Source organism: Podarcis liolepis (assembly GCF_965112155.1).
Source record: "Podarcis liolepis genome assembly, chromosome: 13".
Classification (NCBI taxonomy): domain Eukaryota; kingdom Metazoa; phylum Chordata; class Lepidosauria; order Squamata; family Lacertidae; genus Podarcis; species Podarcis liolepis.
In genome coordinates this window covers 22,761,226-22,781,432 of record NC_139573.1, presented here as the reverse complement: position 1 = coordinate 22,781,432, position 20,207 = coordinate 22,761,226, and the positions used below count along the sequence as shown (strand labels likewise).

The window sequence follows — 20,207 nt, the reverse complement described above, 5'->3', positions numbered from 1 at the left end:
TTGCTATGATTTGTAAATCAGAAGGGGTGGTTTTCTGTGTTTATAATAGAATATTTGCACACATGTCTTCAGCAGTTCCCTTGTATAAAGGCTTCTAGTATCAATACTCCCTAACTGAAAATCAACTGGAAATATGAACTCAGATCTGCTCTTAGGGAAATAATCATGCATTTACACACACATTATTCTTTTGTAGTATGTGCTGATAAGGAGACTCTGAGCAGCTCTTGTCAAAATTTCCTTATAAGGAAATTTGAATCTGGTCTTAATCCTAAAGGATAAAACCTGTCTCCCAGTTTTTGAAATAATGGAATCTGTAAAAGTGTACAATGAATGAACTTCATCTATTTCAAGACATTTGTGTTTTATCCTGGCAAGACGGAAATACTGTTTGTGGGGGCAAGTGTGGGGGATTCCCTGGTCCTGAATGGGGTAACTGTGTCCCTAAAGGACCAGGTGTTCAGCCTTGGGGTCATTTTGAACTCACAGCTGTCCATTCAGGGCAGCTGTCCACCAGCTCCATCTGGTACAGCTGAGACCCTACCTGCCTGTGCACTGTTTGCCAAAGTGGTACATGCTCTGGTTATCTCCAGCTTGGACTACTGCCCTTTTCTAACCATTTGCTCCCCACACAAGAAACAGTGATTGACCAGCAATCCAGCTAACAAAGGACATTATCACCAGGCCCTTGTCTACTCCTGGATCTGATCCGAACAGGAAGAGAGCATCAGGGGGGTGGAACTATTCTATATCAAGGTGAAGGCAGCCACAATCACCACTGACACTGGCTGTAACTTAGAGAACTACTGCATGAGCTTGCTGTTCCCTTCTCCCTCCCATTCCTTTTTCCTTGTGTATCATTTCTTTTTAGATTGTGAACCCGGGGACAGGGAGAATCTCATAACTAATTTTTGTAAGCCATTTTTGGCTAAAGGGTGGACTACAAATGTCAATAAATAAAGTAAACAAACTGTCACAACAACAGCAACAACAATTTATTATTTATACCCCGCCCATCTGGCTGGGTTTCCCCAGTCACTCTGGGTGGCTCCCAACAGAATATTAATAATAATAATAAGCGATAAAACATTAAAAACTTCCCTAAACAGAGCTGCCTTCAGATGTCTTGTAAAAGTCAGATATTTGTTTATTTCCTCGACATCTGATGGGAGGGCATTCCACAGGTGAGTGCCACTACCGAGAAGGCCCTCTGCCTTGAGAGTTTTTTGTGACCTCATTTTTGTGTTCGGTCATTTGCGGGGGCGGGGGGCATGATTCATGGTTAGAATGTCATGACATCACTTTTGTCCTGATTTTGTAAAGCTCAGGACATGAGAAACAGCAATAGATGTTTCCCTCAATGAATCACCCCTGAACTGTTTACTGGAGAAGACAGTCATGAAAACTTCTTTCTTAATGTATTTCCACACCCAGAGCTTACAAGTTCATCTTTCCACATAGACCCTTTGCCAGTTGAACAGGCATAAATATTCAAAGGGCTGAATCACACAAAGGAGAGCTGAATAACCTGGCTGGAATTATTATTTTTTCCTTCTGGTAGAAATGAAGCTATTAAAAGATAATCCTGTGTGTGTTAAATTGTGTGCGTTTGTGCTTCCAATTCCCCTGTCTCTTGTGATGGCTTGGCTGCCCCTGTTGCTGGGGGATACACAGAATTATAGATTTGGGAGGCATCTCAGAGGTCCTCTAGTCCAGCCGTCTTCTGGTGCAATAAATCTGCTGCTGCAACACCATCCCTGATAGGTGGCCATCCAGCCTCTCTTTAGAAACCTGTAATGGAGAAGGTTTCACCACTTGCACACTGCTTTCTACTGCTTTGGGTCTTCCACAGAAACATGAAAAAGTGTGAGTGAATAATACTTACCCACAGTTTTCTTGGACTGCTGTGGGTGGCAGAAAGGCAGAAAGGAACGAGGAGGCTCTTCCTACTTCCTTTTTTATTTTTATTTTTGCAAAAAACAAAAGTGGGGGGGGGTTGTCAGGAGGATCCCTGCCTCTCTAGTTTTCAGTTCAGCTTGCAATCCTCATCAAGTGCATCCAGATGCTGTAATTTACAAAGAGATTGGCGTGGTCAACTGAAGCATGCAGAGAGATGAGCCAGGCCAGCAACGCTCTAGCATAAATAAGTGCAGAGGTCAGATCAAAAATGTCCATGTAATTGTGGCATTGTGTTTTATGAGGAAGGAAACTCCATGAACTGATGTTCACACAAAGGTCCACTCTTATTTTTATTTGCTTAAACGGAAAGTACATTACAGTGGTACCTCAGGTTACATACTCCGCTAACACAGAAATAATGCTTCAGGTTAAGAACTTTGCTTCAGGTTGAGAACAAAAATCGTGCTCTGGTGGCGCGGCAGCAGCAGGATGCCCCATTAGTTAAAGTGGTGCTTCAGGTTAAGTACGGACCTCCGGAACTAATTAAGTACTTAACCCGAGGTACCACCGTATAACTCTAGATAGATATAGAGGTATAATGTAACAGTTCTATTCCTGATAATCTACACTTCCAGACAGGTGTATGGTGTACACCACCATACATTTAAAGCATATGATTTCCCCCAAAGCATTCTGAGAATTGCAGTTTACCCCTCACAGAGATATAATTCCCAGAAGCCTTAACAAACTACAGTTCCCATGATTCTGGGGAGGAGGGGAAATGACATATTTTAAGGGTATGGTGTCAATGAAAAATCAAGACACATTGGAACCCTTCCATTGTTTACTTTGGGTTGTAGGCAGTGCTATTTTTCTGGAAAAAGTAGTGCCAGAGCTCACCAGAACTTCTCCCTTGTTCTCTTTGAATGGCAATGGCACCCACCTGAGAGGTGCTGGAACTGAGCTCCAACTGAAAAAAAAGCCCTGGTTGAAGGCAACTCAAATTAGATGTATCAAAACCAGTGAGCACTAGTTAGTCATGAGTAAATGAAGTCACTTGATTTCAGACGATCTACTTCAACTTTGTTCTTTTCTGTTTTTGTTTTTTTAACACTGTGAGGTCAAACGTTCCCCATGCAGCTTTCCAGACTACTTTTTTGGAGTGTGATACCAATACAATCTTTTAAACAACAACTACCCCTGTTAAACTGGAGTAATTTTGAAATCCATCATAACTCTTGTCTGCAGTCTGGACTTCAAGACAATTGATACTACTTCTTTGTTGAAATATATATTTTATTGGTTTTTCCACAGAAGAACAAAAAAACAAAACTTGGGGTTCAATTTGTGGCAATTTGTCGATAACATTTGGTATAGTTAAAGTACATATTATGGTAATTCATTGCTGAATTAGGCCGCTCCATAACTAAACACGTGTCACAGGTTATTTATACCTTTAAAATATGTGAATGTTTGAAGATATATGCATTCTCCTCCCCCCCCCAACATGCCAGGCTTTTTACAAAGATTCAATAAAAAGAACAGCAAAACAAAATCAGGATGGGGTAAAAACCTGTAGTTAAAAACAAAGCATACAGTGGTACCTCGGTTTACGAAGTTAATCCATTCCGGAAGTCCGTTCCTAAACCGAAACTGTTCTTAAACTGAGGCGTGCTTTCCCTAATGAGGCCTCCTGAAGCCGGTGCCCCTCTGCCATTCAGATTCCATTCTTAGACTGAGGTAAAGTTCACAAACTGGGACACTATTTCCAGTTTTGTGGAGTTCATAAACCAAATTGTTTGTAAACAGGGCTGTTCTTAAACTGAGGTAAAGGTAAAGGGACCCCTGACCATTAGGTCCAGTCATGGCTGACTCTGGGGTTGCGGCGCTCATCTCGCTTTATTGGCCGAGGGATCCGGCATACAGCTTCCGGGTTATGTGGCCAGCATGATTAAGCCACTTCTGGCGAACCAGAGCAGCACACGGAAACACCGTTTACCTTCCCACCGGAGCAGTACCTATTTATTTACGTGCACTTTGATGTGCTTTCGAACTGCTAGGTTGGCAGGAGCAGGTACCGAGCAATGGGAGCTCACCCCGTCGTGGGGATTCGAGCCACCGACCTTCTGATTGGCAAGTCCTAGGCTCTGTGGTTTAACCCACAGCGCCACCCACGTCCCTGAGATACCACTGTATTAATTAATTAATTACAGGTACCACTGTATTAATTACTGGAGTCAACACACAGGATTAATTTTTCAGAATATTTGGGAGGGCATAAGACTATTTGGGCAATGCCGTGTTTATCATCTGCAAGTACATTAACAAACAATCAGTGACAGGGTTGGCCTTACCATTGGGCAAGGTGAGGTGGTTGCCTCAGGCTGCAGGTGATGTTCCCCCAGAACCCTTGGATATTCTCTTCTGTTGGAGAGCAGAGCTTTGGGAGGAATTCTGTGTTGTGCTATGTCTATCGTCCCATCAGAGCAAGGATTTCATATTGACAAATGGAACAATTCCATATCCCCCTCTCCCCACCCTTTGAAGTTCTGGGCATTCCCCCACCCTGCCAGAGCCAATTTTGGAGGTAGCAGGGGGGCGGGAGGAGGAAGCCCCATTGTGCAGACTTCCACTGATGGGATTTATTAGTCACATCTCACCCTGTGTGTGCCTGCACCCTTACTAGCCTGCAGCTTTCAAGTGTAGTGGATGCTGTCCCATTGCCGGTGCTGAAATGAGATTCAACTTCCAATCTAGTCAGCTGTGTGTGGAATGAAGAAGGACACCATCTTGTCCATCTATTGCAGCAAAATGTCATATCATATTTATGGGTTGTATTCAGTGCTAGTCCTACTCAAAGGAGGCCCACTAAAATTAATGGGCCTAAGTTACTCATGTTCACTCATTTCAATGGTTCTACTCTGATGAGGATTAGTACTGAACACAGCACATTGTTCTTACATGTATATCCCACTTTTCCTCCAATAAGCTCCAGGTGACATACATGGTTTCCCCCCCTCCCACTCTCAATTTTATCATCACAACAACCTTGTAAGGTGGGATAGGCTAAGAGACAATGATTAGTCCAAGAACACCCAATAGGCTGGGTGCGGATTTAAATCCTGGTCCAATACTCTTATACATACAGGTAAAAAGGTTTTTTGTTTTTGTTCTGTTGTTGTTGTTTTTAAGGGCAAAGGATCCCTGGATGGTTAAGTCCCGTCAAAGGTGACTATGGGGTTGTGGTGCTCATCTCGCTTTCAGGCCAAGGGAGCTGGCATTTGTCCACAGACAGCTTTCCAGGCCAAGTGGCCAGCATGACTAAACCGCTTCTGCCACAATGGAACACTGTGATGGAAACCATAGCACACAGAGTGCTGCAGCAATACCTATTTATCTACTTGCACTGGTGTGCTTTCGAACTGCTAGGTTGGCAGGAGCTGGGTCAGAGCAACAGGAACTCACTCCATCATGGGGATTCGAACCACCAACCTTCTGATCGGCAAGCCCAAGAGGCTCAGTGGTTTAGACCACAGCGCCACCCGCATCCCAACACACTGGTCAGCAATAGGCTTGATCAGTAACACAGATGAGAACACCATCATCAGCTACCTACCGGTACCTCTCCCACCATTCTAACAGTGGACTTTGAGGTCCACCCATGAACCACCCCTATTGAATGTTAGAACATGTTAAGGTATAGATGAAATGACACTGTGTGGGCACTTTCCCATGAAGACTGGAAGGAATACACAAACTCCTAGCTGCAGGGAGTGAAAACCAGACTGAACATTGTAGAGATGTCTTTGAAGACAGAGAGAGTTGACCTTATGGTGCATGCAGAAACCACTGTGATGAGTGGGAAGGAAGGATTCTGGCAGAAAGGCTACATAGCAGTCATGAGAAACAGGGAAATGGATATACAATAGAGTTAGAAACAGGGAAATGAAGACATTTGGAAGGAAGGAGGCAGGTGAGAAGCATCAAGCAGCATTTACCCAACAGGTTTCGTAACATTCCCAGCTGACAAACTCCCATATCTGGCAGCATTCCCAGTGTGAATACGCCCTCCTGGGGTGCCATATATAAGCACCCAAAGCTTGCACCACATGAATAGTAAAGTGTGTCTCAGATGCTCCTTCTTGAAATAGTGCATTATTCTACCTCTGCTTACCTACAATCAATTTAAAAAGGCAGAAGCAGAAGCAGAAGCAGAAGCAGAAGCAGAAGCAGAAGCAGAAGCAGAAGAAGAAGAAGAAGAAGAAGAAGAAGAAGAAGAAGAAGAAAGCTGTAGCAATATGGGGCATCAAGGACAAGTGCCAGGAGGGAAAAGAAGGTTAATGGGATTGACGGTACTGATGCTTCTGCAGGTGTTGATGGGTAAGTGGAACATTTTTCTGCATGAGTTAATATTCCACACCACCAGTAGGGGGCACACTGGACCCCCCCACCCCACATCACCACACAGTAATCTGGGGAAGATGATCAGCACCTACCACCAATGCCTGTCCTGGGGACCGACTTAAAAACTGTGTGATGGGTGGTGAATTGCATTGTGAAAGACTGTAAGAATGAGCCTCACTTGGCTTGTTGGCCCTTTGTATTCCACCCTGAAGAATGAGAGGACTTCCCCACATTGGATCAGCCTGGTCATTGGACAATAGGATATGCATTCCTAAATTTCTTTTAAACTCAATCAATTGAAATTAAGATATGCTTTGTTTGAGCTAAGTTTTCCAGAACAAAGCAAACCATGTCAAGTTTGCAAGGCCTAGGCCATCATTTATAAAGTCATAAATGGTTTAGGACCAGATTATCCAAAAGACTGTCTCTTCCTGTATGAGCCTGCCCAAGGGTTACAATTATCATCAAAGTTCATTTTTTCTATCTCACCACCTAAAGAGACTTGGCTAATGGGAACTTGAGACAGTCTTCTCTTTGGAAGGATCCTGGTTACGACATTCACTCCCAAGAAAAGTTAGATTAGTCCCACCCAGATGACTTTTAGGTGGGCAGAAAAAAGTGCCTTACTTTATCTGAATTTTAGTGGGGTTTAATTACAAAATTGAAGTTTTTATTTCTATATGTCTTTGCTTTTAAGCTTTACTTATAACGTTTTAGTTTGTTTAATGATTTTATTGGCTTAGGGTATTGTAAGCTGTTAGTGGCGGTATCTAGGGGTGTAAATGTTTACAATACATCTTGAAGTCAAGTTATCATTTGCCAAACCAGAGCTGCCAGTTGGTGCTGATCGATGTGTGGCAAGCAGACTTGGCAAGACCTTAACTGCTTTAGTGAAAATTAGTCATCTTGAATCTGAGTTTCTAGAGGGCCCAGTTCCAAGGTCTTACAAGTAGGCTATATTTTCAACCAAAATAGGAGATGATTACGTTAGAATTTTCAAAAAAAAAAAAAGATAGAACTAATGACAAGTGTAATCAACTGCTCATTCTTAAAGCAATTTATTTTGAAGTATTTTTTAAAAAACGAAATGAATTGAAGGGGTTCTAGCAACAAGGTAAAATGTAAGATGGGAATTGATAATAGATAAACTAATAGGACATGAATTTGCTGAACCAATTTTTAAAAGGGGATACAAAAAAGGGAGACGTGAGGAAGTCAGGAAAGTAAGTTAACTAAAGATGAGAAATAAAGAAAGAGGGAGTTTTTGTTTTCTTTTATATGTGTTTTTCTTCTTCTTCTTTTTTTGTGTTTAATGTTTGTGTTTTTTGTATTTTGTAATTTTGTATTTTTCTGTTTGTGTATTTTTCTGAACTTTTCTATTGATAAAACCTAATAAAATATTATAAAAAAATAAAAAATGAAGTATTTTTTTAAAAATATACTTGTCAGTATATAGTCTGAAGGGCTGTAGCTCAGTGGCAGAGCATGTGTTTTGATTGCAAAATGCCCCAGGTTCTGACTTAGGATAAAGCAATTTCCTGTGTTGATATAAATTAATGTGATGATTAAATGCCTGTCTTGTCTTTTTTCACTTCATTCTCACCATGAACAGAGTAGAATGGACTTGAAACTCAGGAAGATGAGCCATGTTTTGAGTATTTGGCTGGTTCCTTAATTGCATTGGCAGAATCAAGGAAGGCACATCTTAATTGTAACAATTACAATGCCCAACGCAGGCTAGTTCTGAATCCAAAACAACATTTTTAGTCATGGGGGATGAATGTATAGCTCTCAGCCACAATATTTACATTTAATATAACCATCTGGCAAGTCATTTCAAGATAATGGGCAGTATCCAGCAACACAGATCTGCAAGTCCAAGGATTTCTGCCTTGATTTTGTTTTGACCCCTTTTTCTTTTCTTTTCAGATGCCAACCCGAGTTATGCAAGCAGAAGTGAGTACTGTTTCTATATGCTTTTATTGTGCTTGAAGCCGATGAGTTTTTAATTAGGAAAATTATTCAATTAAAATGTTTAGAGATAAGGAATCCCTGTGGAGAAGGGTGGTCTTGGTCACAGAGCCCTGTGGATCGTGGCTGCTATAACACTAACCAATTAGACTAGTACTAGTGGCTTGCCTCACAAGGACATGCACCCTAAAACTGCAATATCACCCTATAGATGAACATGAGACACAGGCTGCATACACGCCATACATTTAGAGCACATTCCCTACCCAAGAAACCTGAGAAGTGTAGTTAATTAAGGGTACTGGGAATTGCTGCTCTTACAAGGACGGATACTTTAAATGTATGATGTGCACATAGCCTGATTCTCTGAGGGCCATTCTTTATGGTGCCAGAATGTGACTGTCAAGTGGGTGATATTGGCAAGTTTGGGGGAATCCCATGGTTTGCAGAAGTAATATATATATATATATGGGAGGAGGAACTGAAGGGCTGGAAAAAATATTATAATAAGGACTGGACATGCTCAATGGCTACAGAATGGTATGTCCACTGTGTGGGGATGGGTGGAAAATTTAGGGAAAAGAAGATGGAATGGAGTAGCCTGAAAAGGGGCATGGCAGACTGGCTGGTTCCCTGAGCTACACCACAACCTACAGTGGCCAAGTAGATGCATTCAGGACTATAGAAGCATCCTGTGTTGCCTTGTCCCCTAGCAACTGGTGCACAGTTATACTAGTAACTGGTGTGCCATATATACTGGTCTGCTGCATTAGAACACAGAAGTTCTGTTTAACAATTATGCTTAATAGCCATTGAGAGACCTGTCCTAATAATGATATCTTCCTCAGTATGTGGAAAACAGGGAATCCTAAACCGGATCATAGGGGGGAAAGACTCGCAGGATGGAGAATGGCCTTGGCAGGTCAGCATAAGGTTGGATGGAGCGTACCACTGCGGAGGGTCCCTCATCACTGATCAGTGGGTCATCACAGCCTCACATTGTTTTAAACTGTAAGTATGCCTTTCCAATCCCATCCATCCCTCAAGTATCACTGAAATTAGATTTCACACACATTTTACAGTCGGCTTTCAATGCTGAATGTTGAAATATTCATTTTTAAGGGCCTCTCTTCATGCTCACAGATTTCTCAGGACAATAATGTTTATCATAACTGGCCTAATTCAGTTGGTTGGGGGTTTTTTGTCTACATTGGCTTCAATGCGTCGATTTCAGCAAAAGCTGTGTGAAAATAGACGCAGAACAGCAAGCAGGAAGCCAAGAATGAACCTTCAGATCATGGCTTGTTTGGAACAAAATGAAGAACTTAAGCTACGTGCACTGGTCAGTCGCTTGTGCACAGCTGTAGACGGCACTGGTGGACAGCACTGAGTTAAAAAATGCCCACTGATTCCAGTACTATCTATAAATTACTAACTTGGGTTGGACCAGCCCAGTGCTTTACAGCAGGGATGGTGAACCAGTCTGAGGGCCTCATACTCTCATGGACAATCTCCTGCGGTGGGACACATGTCAGCGGGGAGAGGAGCAGAGGCAAAAGTATGCAAGGCAAAGGCTGTGATTCTTACCATTATACACTAGGCTGCATTGCAGCCACACTGAAGATGGAGGCTTCTGTATGCATATAGAGGGACGCGGGTGGCGCTGTGGGTTAAACCACAGAGCCTAGGACTTGCCGATCAGAAGGTTGGCAGTTCAAATCCCCATGACGGGGTGAGCTCCCGTTGCTCGGTCCCTGCTCCTGCCAACCTAGCAGTTCGAAAGCACATCAAAGTGAAAGTAGATAAATAGGTACCGCTCTGGTGGGAAGGTAAACGGCATTTCCGTGTGCAGCTCTGGTTTGCCAGAAGCGGCTTAGTCATGCTTGCCACATGACCTAGAAGCTGTACACCAGCTCCCTCGGCCAATAAAGCGAGATGAGCGCCGCAACCCCAGAGTCGGCCACGGCTGGACCTAATAGTCAGGGGTCCCTTTACCTTATGAGAGCCAGTGTGGTGTAGTGGTTAAGAGCGGTAGTCACTTAATCTGGGAAACCGGGTTCGTGTCTCCGCTCCTCCACATACAGCTGCTGGGTGACCTTCGGCCAGTCACACTTCTGTGAAGTCTCTCAGCCCCACTCACCTCACAGAGTGTTTGTTGTGGGGAAGGAAGGGAAAGGAGAATGTTAGCCGCTTTGAGACTCCTGAAGGGGAGTGAAAGGCGGGATATCAAATCCAAACTCTTCTTCTTCTTCTTCTTATATGCATATAGACACATCTCCCTGTTGTCCATCCAGGCAAGTGGGAGTTTCATGATTCACATTCCAGCCATGCAAAATCACTGAAGGAAAGCCAGTGAAAGTAGCCCCACCCTCCACAAAGCCTGAGGTTTTACACCACCATTTTACACATTGGTGGTGTTTTTTTTCTCTCCAAATCTCTAAACCCAACAGTAATTGAAGGGCTATTGAAGGAGCTTGCAACTAAAAGAACCAAAGTGCTACATCCATCCACTGGAATCAGCCCATACTCCAAGATGTGTCTCGGACGCCCTTCACTGGGTGCCCCCACCCTCAGAACGTTGGAAGATGGTGATTGGAAAATGAGCCTTTTCATTGGTGGCTCCCTGGTTCTGGAATATACCTCTCTGGGCTGCTTGCCTGCCAACGAGCTTGAAAAGCTTTCAGCACCAGGCTAAAACTTTCTTATTTAACTGGTTTTTGAATAGATTTCAGCTGATTTTTAAATTATTTTAAATCATTATTTTAAAATAACAGCATTATTTTGAATATTTACTTAATAGTTTTATTTATCTAGAGATAATCCTGAAAGATCAGCTGAAAAAAAATCAAATTGAACTTTTTTTTAATTGGGGGTGCAAACTAAAAATGGGAAATAATGGGATTTGTTTCACACAACCCAACTCCTTAACCTGTTCCATCCACTTAACCCTAAGGATAAGAATTCACTGACATTCTCTCTGTCTCCTCAACCCCATTGTGTCTCTCTAGACTCAGCACCCCTTCCAACTTCACAGTAATGCTCGGAGCACTGAAACTCTCCAGTCCTGGTCCCCATTCCATCACCACCGCTGTGAAACGTATCATCCTCAATCCTACATATGAGGGGGATGTGAAATCCGGAGACATTGCTCTGCTGCAGCTGGACAAACCAGTGAATTTCTCTCAATGGATCGTCCCCATCTGTGTCCCTGATTCCGATGTCGTCTTCCCCCCAGGACACATGTGTTGGGTCACGGGTTGGGGAGATGTGCAAGGCAGAGGTAGGTTCAAAAGAGAGAGATAATAATAATAATAATAATAATAATAATAATAATAATAATAATAACAACAACAACAACAACAACAACAACAACAACAACAACAACAACAACAACACCCATCTAGCTAGGTTTCCCCAGCCACTCTGGGCGGCTTCCAACAAAACACTAAAATACAATAACCTATTAAACATTAAAAGCTTCCCTAAACAGGGCTGCCTTCAGATGTTTTCTAAAAGTTTGGTAGTTATTTTTCTCCTTGACATCTGGTGGGAGGGCGTTCCACAGGGTGGGTGCCACTACCGAGAAGGCCCTCTGCCTGGTTCCCTGTAACCTGGCTTCTCGCCAGAAGGCCCTCGGTGTCTGGGAAGAATGATGGAGGTGGAGACGCTCCTTCAGGTATACTGGACCGAGGCCGTTTAGCAGATCGACTCCCTCTGCTGAAACAAACTGGGGATAACTCCTATCAGCCACCCCAGCATGGCCAATGGTGAGGAAATTATAGGAACAGTAGTCTAAAACATCTGGAAGGTACCAGGTTGGAGAAGGCTGCATTAGAGGGGAATTTATGCTACAGACTGTAAGTGGTTTAACAGCCATTCCCTCTTTCTTGGGAGTCCTGGGAATTGTAATTCTGGGTGTGGGAGGAGTTAAGAATCTTTAACAGAGAATCATCACCCCTCACCAAACTCCAATTCCCAAGATCCTTCTGGAAGAAGACCCGACAGTTCTAGTGTTATGAAACCAATATATACTTTATGGTAGGGAGTGAGAGACCTTAGCTCTGCACGCCTGAGTCTATAATGCTCCAGCTTCTCTCTCTCTCTCTCTCTCTCTCTCTCTCTCTCTCTCTCTCTCTCTCTCTGATTTCTCCAGTTAATCCCTAACAATAGCAGTTCACAGACACAAGGCAGCAGGTCTAGTCTGGAGTTTGTAATTTTTGGCTACTGTGTCTCTAACAGTTTTGTGACAGGCAGAAGTCCTGCAAGTGAAGAAATCCAGCTGTAGCAGCATCTGCAGGTCAGGAAATGCTCTACTTGCTGGATTTCTGTTTATTTATACAGCTCTTAAAGGCAAATTAAGTTGTGCCCAGTGGTAGAGGCAAGGAGAGAAGTTGTCAAGCTATTTAAAAAGTTTGGTTGGTAGCAACCATTTTTTCCTCCTGAATGCCTGGTTCCAAACTAGAGATAATTCCAGCTTAGTTCATAAGAGCATTCTATAATCAAAAAAATATTCTATATCACCTATAAAATATTTGTAATTTTTACCATTGCTAGGTAGCAATGTGATTTTATGCAGTATTTTATACTATTGGTTTTTGTATTGTACCTATTTATCTTATATGTGAATGGCCTATGGCCCAAGCATTAATAAACTACCACTACTACTGTTTTTTAATTATTGTTACTGTTACTACCACTATTGTATAATGGGAATAGCAACTTACAAAAGATGAATTGTAAGATAATATAGATACAAAATAGAAATCCATTAGGGGGAAAGCCAGGGGATGTAATCTCTACCCTAATGGTCTAGCTCCCAACAACAGAATATAAGTTCTCATTAAAAACAATGAACCAAATGGCACCTTAAACATGAACAATGCAATGAGTCTGTTCAGAAGAAAAAAATCATGTAGCTCTATGTGACTTATGCCCTGGCAAGTGTGTGAATAGGATTCCATCTTAGCACATCTATGGGGCCAGAAGCTTTCACATGCCTTCTTCATTAGATGCATGGTGTGGGACCCTCAAGGTGTGAATGGATAGGTGATAGATGATAGATAGATAGATAGATAGATAGATAGATAGATAGATAGATAGATAGATACAGACAGACAGACAGACAGATGATAGATAGATAGATAGATAGATAGATAGATAGATAGATAGATAGATAGATAGATGATAGATGATGATGATAGATAGATAGATAGATAGATAGATAGATAGATAGATAGATAGATAGATAGATAGATATAGATGATAGATAGATAGATAGATAGATAGATAGATAGATAGATAGATAGATGATAGATAGATAGATATAGATAGATAGATAGATAGATAGATAGATAGATAGATAGATAGATAGATGATAGATAGATAGATGATAGATAGATAGATGATAGATAGATAGAGATAGATGATAGATAATAGATAGATAGATGATAGATAGATAGATAGATAGATAGATAGATAGATAGATAGATAGATGATAGATAGATAGATAGATGATAGATAGATGATAGATAGATAGATAGATAGATAGATAGATAGATAGATAGATAGATAGATGATAGAAAGATGATAGAGTGTCAGAACGTCTTTAGAAAGCGAGGCCCGAAAGCTGAGCAATCTAAGAGACAGGTGTGCCACAATCGTATGCCAAGAAAAATGAAAATGAGATCCCATCAAAAGAGGGAAAAGAGTGGGTGTGACACGCTCCCAACTGGTGATGAATTGGCCAAGCAAGATGAATAATGTACATTAATGCCTAAACAGGGACAATTACCTTTTGTGGTGAGTGAGCCATTCCTAATCCCCAACTGAATCCAAAGTCTGTTAGTGTCAGGTCTGCAAATAAATTGCAGCTAACAAAGGAGTCTCTCTTTGAAATCTTTTGGGTGATGTGTGACAACTTGTAAGCCAATTATACAAACAGGGATATATGTCTAGAACCTGTCACTCACATAATTTTAACCATAATTCCATTTTGTACTTGAATTTGTTTGTTTTATGAAATCCTCTTAAAAAATGGATTTATAAAGTGTATCTTCTCTCAAAATACATATTCAAGTGGATATATATTTATATATATAGTCTTTTGAAACTTAAATCTGCAATCTGCATAGCTCTAAATTTCTGATAAATGCAGTGACCATTCTGTGACATGCAAAGACCTGGTCCATGCACAGGGATTTGCAAAGAATGCAGTCTGCAATCATTCCCAGTCTGTTCCAATAACTCCAGGGAGACAGAAATGAAATCCCTTTGGTTGCAGAGCATCACCATTTTAATGTTTCATTATACAATGGCACTGATTCTCTTATCTTGCTCCTGTTTCAGACAAACAGCGAACCTCTGATATACTCCAAAAGATAGAGGTCCCCATAATCAGCACAAACACATGCAATGCCCTCTATCACCAAGACTCCGGAGAGCTCAAACTCACAAAGGACATTAAAAATGACATGATATGTGCTGGCTTTGCTGCTGGACATCGGGATGCCTGCCAGGTGAGACCCAGATCAGTTTTAGTCCATTATTAGTACATCCAGATCTTTAGTCCATCTAGTTCAGTCTCACCTGCACTGAGAGGCAGCAGCTCGCCAGTGTTTCAGCTAAGACTCCCTCCCAGTCCTACCTGAATCTGCTAGACATTAAACTTGGGACCTTCCAAATGCAAAGCAGATGCTCTGCTACTGAGCTACTGCCCTTGCCATAGCTCTTGGGCATCAGCTCCCTTCCCTGTGCCCAGAGGTGGTGGAAGAGGGATGCAGTGGGGGTGGGCCGCCCCAGGTGTCACCACTGAGGGGGGTGACAAAATGCGTGGCGGCACTCACCGCAGAGCCTGCAGCGCACCCGAGCCACGCATCTCTCCTGTGAGTGACACAATGGCTTGGGTACCCACAGGCTCCGTGCTGCCCCACCCACTGCCTCCGCCTCAGCTGTAGAGTGGCTGAATGGGAGGAGGCAGGCAGACTCCTTGGAGGCACTGTGGAGTGTCCTGCCCTGGCTTGCCTGCCCCGTGGGCGGCTGGCCCTGGCCCTTGGCGCAGGGCACGTGCGCCGCCCCAGGTGCCAATTGGCTTGCTCTGCCCACTGCCTGTGCCTGCATTTCCCATAATCTATTTGGGTTTTCTCTGCACAGGGTGATTCAGGAGGACCACTAGCCTGCCGAATGGGGGACTCCTGGCTCCTCGCAGGCGTGGTGAGCTGGGGAGAAGGGTGTGCACAGAAGAATCGCCCTGGTGTTTATGCCCGTGTCACATCCTATCAGTCATGGATCCACAGCCTGATACCAGAGCTGACTTTCACCAGTGTGGAAACCAAGGGCCATGGGTCAACGGTGAACAACAGAAGCACCATCAATGGAGCATCAGCTGGAAGTCTTAGCTTCATCTCCATCATCATAGCCACTGTCGTTTTGCTACTATCTTCTGAGTAGACTCTCTGGAAAAGGAGGGCAGCCCCTTTTTCCTGGGGAGACCTTTGTGCTAATCCTGCAGGCTTAGTTTGGAAGAGGATGGAGATCATCAGAACTGCCAGTGAGGCCATCAAGGAGACTTCAAGCTCTGCTGCTGTGTGGTTTTAAGAAGGGACTGTCGGCTAAAGCAGTCCTTCTTGGCCTTTCTGATACAGAAATTTGTGGGCATTCAGAAATTAAGGGGATATCCCATCCCCATTACCATTTCTGAAATTTATTTCACGTTTTTCTTCATGGACTCAGTCCTCCACTCCAGAAACAAGTTTTGCTGCAAGGGATTGAAGCAGAAAGATTAACACCTGGATATTTTTTTCTCAGCCACTGAGCATGCCCAGCGATAGTACTCAGTTGGCATCCTCAGCCATATCCATGCTAAAACATGTTGTGGCCCTGTTGGTCCTCCTTCAACCCAGGCTCAGGCTTACAAAAAAAACTATCCGGTGGCTGGGAAGCTGCTGGCTTAAACTGCCTATGGAGTGGTGCTCCATTGGGACAATGTGGGTAGTTACAATTGTGGTCCACTCACCACAGTTCACACTACTCCTGCTGCCCTCCACTACTAAGCTTGTTGTAGGGTTAATGTCAGGGGCCCATCAGAAGGCATTTTGCCTGGAGACCCATCAAATCTGGAAGTGGCTCTGCTCTTGTGGCTATCAGAGGCCTCTCTCCTTAAAATGTGAGGATATGCAGGCAGGATTCCAGTTCCCAAGAACGGTTCTTTTGATCTTCTTCTGCTGAACTAGGTGGGCCATTGGCCTAAGATAGCTGACTCTTCTTATGTTCATATCCATGCTCAGATCTGTCTTAAGCTCCAGGAAAAGGTCATAGGGTTGCTGTCATTTAGCCGGTCAGTGCAAGAAGTGGCTTTATACCAAGTCAGGTCCATCTATCTCATTACTGGCTGGCTGGCAGCAGCTCTCCAGGGTTTCAGGTGGGAACATTCCCCATCCCTATCAATAAATTCCAGGTGTCCAACCAGGTAGCTTCTGCATGCATGTGTTGTATCTCACTGAGCAAAAGCCCCCTCCCTCAGGGTTCATCACCTCTAGCAGATAGCAAGCAGGCTGAAATCAGCAGGTGGGCCTTCCTCCTAGCATGGAGGAGATGCAATGGACAGAATATCACCTATTGTTGATTTCAAAGAATCATAGATTGTAGAGCTTGAAGTGACCCTAAGGGTCATCTAGTCCAAATCATGCAATGAAGGAATCTCAACTAGAGAATCCATTACAGATGGAGTCCAACCTCTCTTAAAAACCTCCAAAGAAGGAAAGTCCACCACCTTCGAGAGAGTCTGTTCCACTGTCAAACAGCTCTTACAGTCAGAAAGTTCTTCCAGATATTTAGTTGGAATCTCCTTTCTTGTAACCTGAAGCCATTGATCCATGCCCCACCAGATCAGGAGAAAACAAGCTTGCTCCGCCTTCTATGTGACAGCCCTTGAGATATTTAAAGAGGGCTATCATATCTTCTCTCAGTCTCCTGTTTTCCAAGCTAAACATACCCAACTCCCTCAACTGTTCCTCATAAGGCTTGGTTTCCAAATCCTTGATCATCTTGGTTGTCCTCCTCTGCACACATTCTAGCTTGTCAATAGCCTTCTTAAATTTTGGCTGTCAGAACTGGACACAGTATTCCAGTTGTGGTCTGATCTAGGCAGAACAGAGTGGTACGATTACCTCCCTTGATCTGGACACTACACTTCTGGACACTACACTTCATGTCAACCATGTGATGCAGCAGCAAAAAAAACAACCTAATGATTCATGTCAACCATGTGATTTCTGCCTGTCACACAGCTACTAAAGCAGGGATGGGCAACCTTTTGCTGTTGCAGGTTGCATTCCCTTGAGGTAATCTTTCAAAGCCTTCAGGCTCAGAGTCAAAGGGGTGCAGGGAGTCAGAGCCAAACGTAGATGGGACTACACACACTCTAGGCTTATCCACACTTAGCTTTTCCTCTGCTCTTTCCAGGCACAGTCTGCGATTTAAAACTGAGCACCATTTTTATGCTCCTGAGCTTTCCCTGTGAAAACCCATTCTTTAAAGCTCAATCAGAGCAAGCGTCAATCCACAGAAAACCCGAATTGATGTTTGCTCTCATTCAACTTTAAGGGGTGGGTTTTCATGGGGAAAGCTTGACAGGTAGGCAAGAGATGCTTGAACACAGTGTTGTATAGAGCAGACCTCTTCCTGGAAAGAGCAGGGAATATGGAGTGGAGGAAAGGTTGCCCCTTATCTCTCCTGTGGTTTTGATCCAATTTAGGGGGGCTTCACAGTTGCTGTAACTTTGAGAACCACAGAAAGTGGACAGATCTCTTAACAACATGTGCAGTTTGATCCTCGGTGTCTTAAAAGATGGGGGTGGATAGTCTAAAGCCCAGACTAGCCCCCTCTGGGAATTATACTGCCTAAAGATATAGCAGAGGAGGAAAGCTAGCCTCACACTCAGGATAAACCGGTTCTTTCTTGCTTCTGAATAAAAAGTCTGTTACGACATACAACCACACCATACCTTTAAAACACTCTTATACCAGTCGTTGAGAATCCTGGGAACTGTAGTTTCTTATGGGTGCTGGGAACTGTAGGTCTGTGGACTCAGAACCCTTAATAAACTACAGTTCCCAGGATTCTTTGGGGGGGAGCCATGATGACTGTTAAAGGGATAGAAGAGTGCTTCAAATGTATGATGTGGATGTTCGGGGGGCACAGGAGTTATTATTATTATTATTATTTATTGAATTTATATACCTCCCTATACCCAAGGGCCTTTTCTTCCTTTCAACAACATATATATCAGATACACCAAACCTACCATTCTCTACCTCTGTTCATGGGGTTTTGCTGTTCTCACCAATGCAAAATCTCAGCTGCTATAGACATTCTGGCCTGGTTTATTTCATGACATGAAGTTGATTTACCAGCATGGTGCCAAGTGTATATATTTATGACTTTATTTATTGTTTGTACTGTGTATCATGTGACATATTTTTGTAACACGCACGTAACTCCGTAACTCTGTGGTGAAATCCTCTCCCCCACCCATCATGTGAGTAAAGGAGCCCCGTCTGGTATGTGGGCTCCCGCATTTCCTTGTCTATCTCTTTCCTTCCCTTCACAATAAACTCTTTGAACCTTGACACCTGGATTGAGAAATACTTCTCTCTGACCTGAGGTGACTCTTAAATTGAGAGGAATTTGAGCAATGTTGCTCTGCAAGCCTTTATTAGGCGATAGTATCAAATGCAGGGGGGGAGGGGGTTAGGAGAGAAATAGTCTTGTGACACTCTCTTAGGAAATGTTATAAATATTTAATTCTGCTCTTGAATGCACAAAGCAGCCATTCACCTCTATCACCAGATTCTTGACACCCCATATACAAGTATTTGTGTACACTTGCTAATGTGTACAGCAGGGGTCAGCAACCTTTTTCAGCCATGAGCCCGTCCACTGTCCCTCACACCTTGTGGGGGGGCCAGACTATATTTTGGGGGGGAAATATGAATGAATTCCTATGCCCCACAAATAACCCAGAGATGCATTTTAAATAAAAGGACATATTCTACTCATGTAAAAACATGCTGATTGCCAGACCATCTGCGGGCTGGATTGAGAAGGTGCTTGGGCCGCATCTGGCCCTCAGGCCTTAGGTTGCCTACCCCTGGTGTACAGCTCAGCTATTTCCATCAGGCTACATCAGTGTTCATACTTCCACTCATCCCGTGCTGAGAAAGCACAGGTATGAGCAGTTTTCCCTTTGACCCACACTTTCTAGGTATGGATCTGAGCAGTTTTCCCCTTATCCTGCTCCTTTCCCAGGGGAAACCCTCTCTCTCTAGTGCTAAATTGGAGCAAACGTCTATCTGGAGAAAACTCAAATTTGTTCCAATAGGGCACCGTCTCCCTCTACTGCCACCCAGTGGTAGGCTTTCCATCAGGCTGCCTCACTGGGCAGCCTCATTCCAGCTCCATCACACACCTCCTTCCCCTGAACTATTCCTATGCCATCTGGTCATTACATGAGCTGTTATTTAGGAATTGGCACCTGGGTTTGCTTTTTCCCCTCTTCCCTCCTTGTCCCTTTTCCCTTGTATGTCTTTTTAAAAAGGGGAGGTGTAAGCCTGTAGACAGGAACTGTCTTGTTCTAATGGGTGGTATATACACCACTCAAGAGAGCCTTTTTGGCTGAAGAGCTTAGTACAAAAGCTCTAAAGAAATAAAGGTACACAGACAGTACACCAATTGAGTAATACATGCAAATAACCTACAAGTGCACAGTTCCACGAACTGACAAATGCAAGAAAGGAAAGGGTTAAGTTAGCCCTTCAGGCCACACAGCCCCTTGTCCAGCAGCCTCCACTTCTTCCTTCTTCTCAAACAGGCAAACTTGCACAACAACTTTAGATTTATGAGCACACATACTGGGAGACATCTCACATCTCTCAGGC

At 43.4% G+C, this 20,207-nt stretch overlaps 1 protein-coding gene across 1 annotated transcript; it reads left to right on the top strand.

Moving 5' to 3' along the window:
• Nucleotides 1-6,017: 6,017 nt before the first annotated feature.
• Nucleotides 6,018-17,460, top strand: LOC310692313 (serine protease 27-like). Its single transcript, XM_083473043.1, has 6 exons — nucleotides 6,018-6,279; nucleotides 8,233-8,259; nucleotides 9,123-9,285; nucleotides 11,283-11,554; nucleotides 14,620-14,789; nucleotides 15,424-17,460. Exons 1-6 carry the CDS (start codon nucleotides 6,198-6,200, stop codon nucleotides 15,718-15,720), a joined length of 1,011 nt encoding a protein of 336 aa, XP_083329169.1. The 5' UTR covers nucleotides 6,018-6,197; the 3' UTR covers nucleotides 15,721-17,460.
• The last annotated feature ends 2,747 nt before the right edge of the window (nucleotides 17,461-20,207 follow it).

Excerpts from the sequence above, each read along its gene's own strand:
- LOC310692313 (XM_083473043.1), top strand. The coding sequence starts at position 6,198 with ATGGGGCATCAAGGACAAGTGCCAGGAGGGAAAAGAAGGTTAATGGGA. Across the intron at positions 9,286-11,282 it reads GCCTCACATTGTTTTAAACT|ACTCAGCACCCCTTCCAACT; the intron begins GTAAGTATGCCT and ends GTGTCTCTCTAG. Across the intron at positions 11,555-14,619 it reads GGGAGATGTGCAAGGCAGAG|ACAAACAGCGAACCTCTGAT; the intron begins GTAGGTTCAAAA and ends CTCCTGTTTCAG.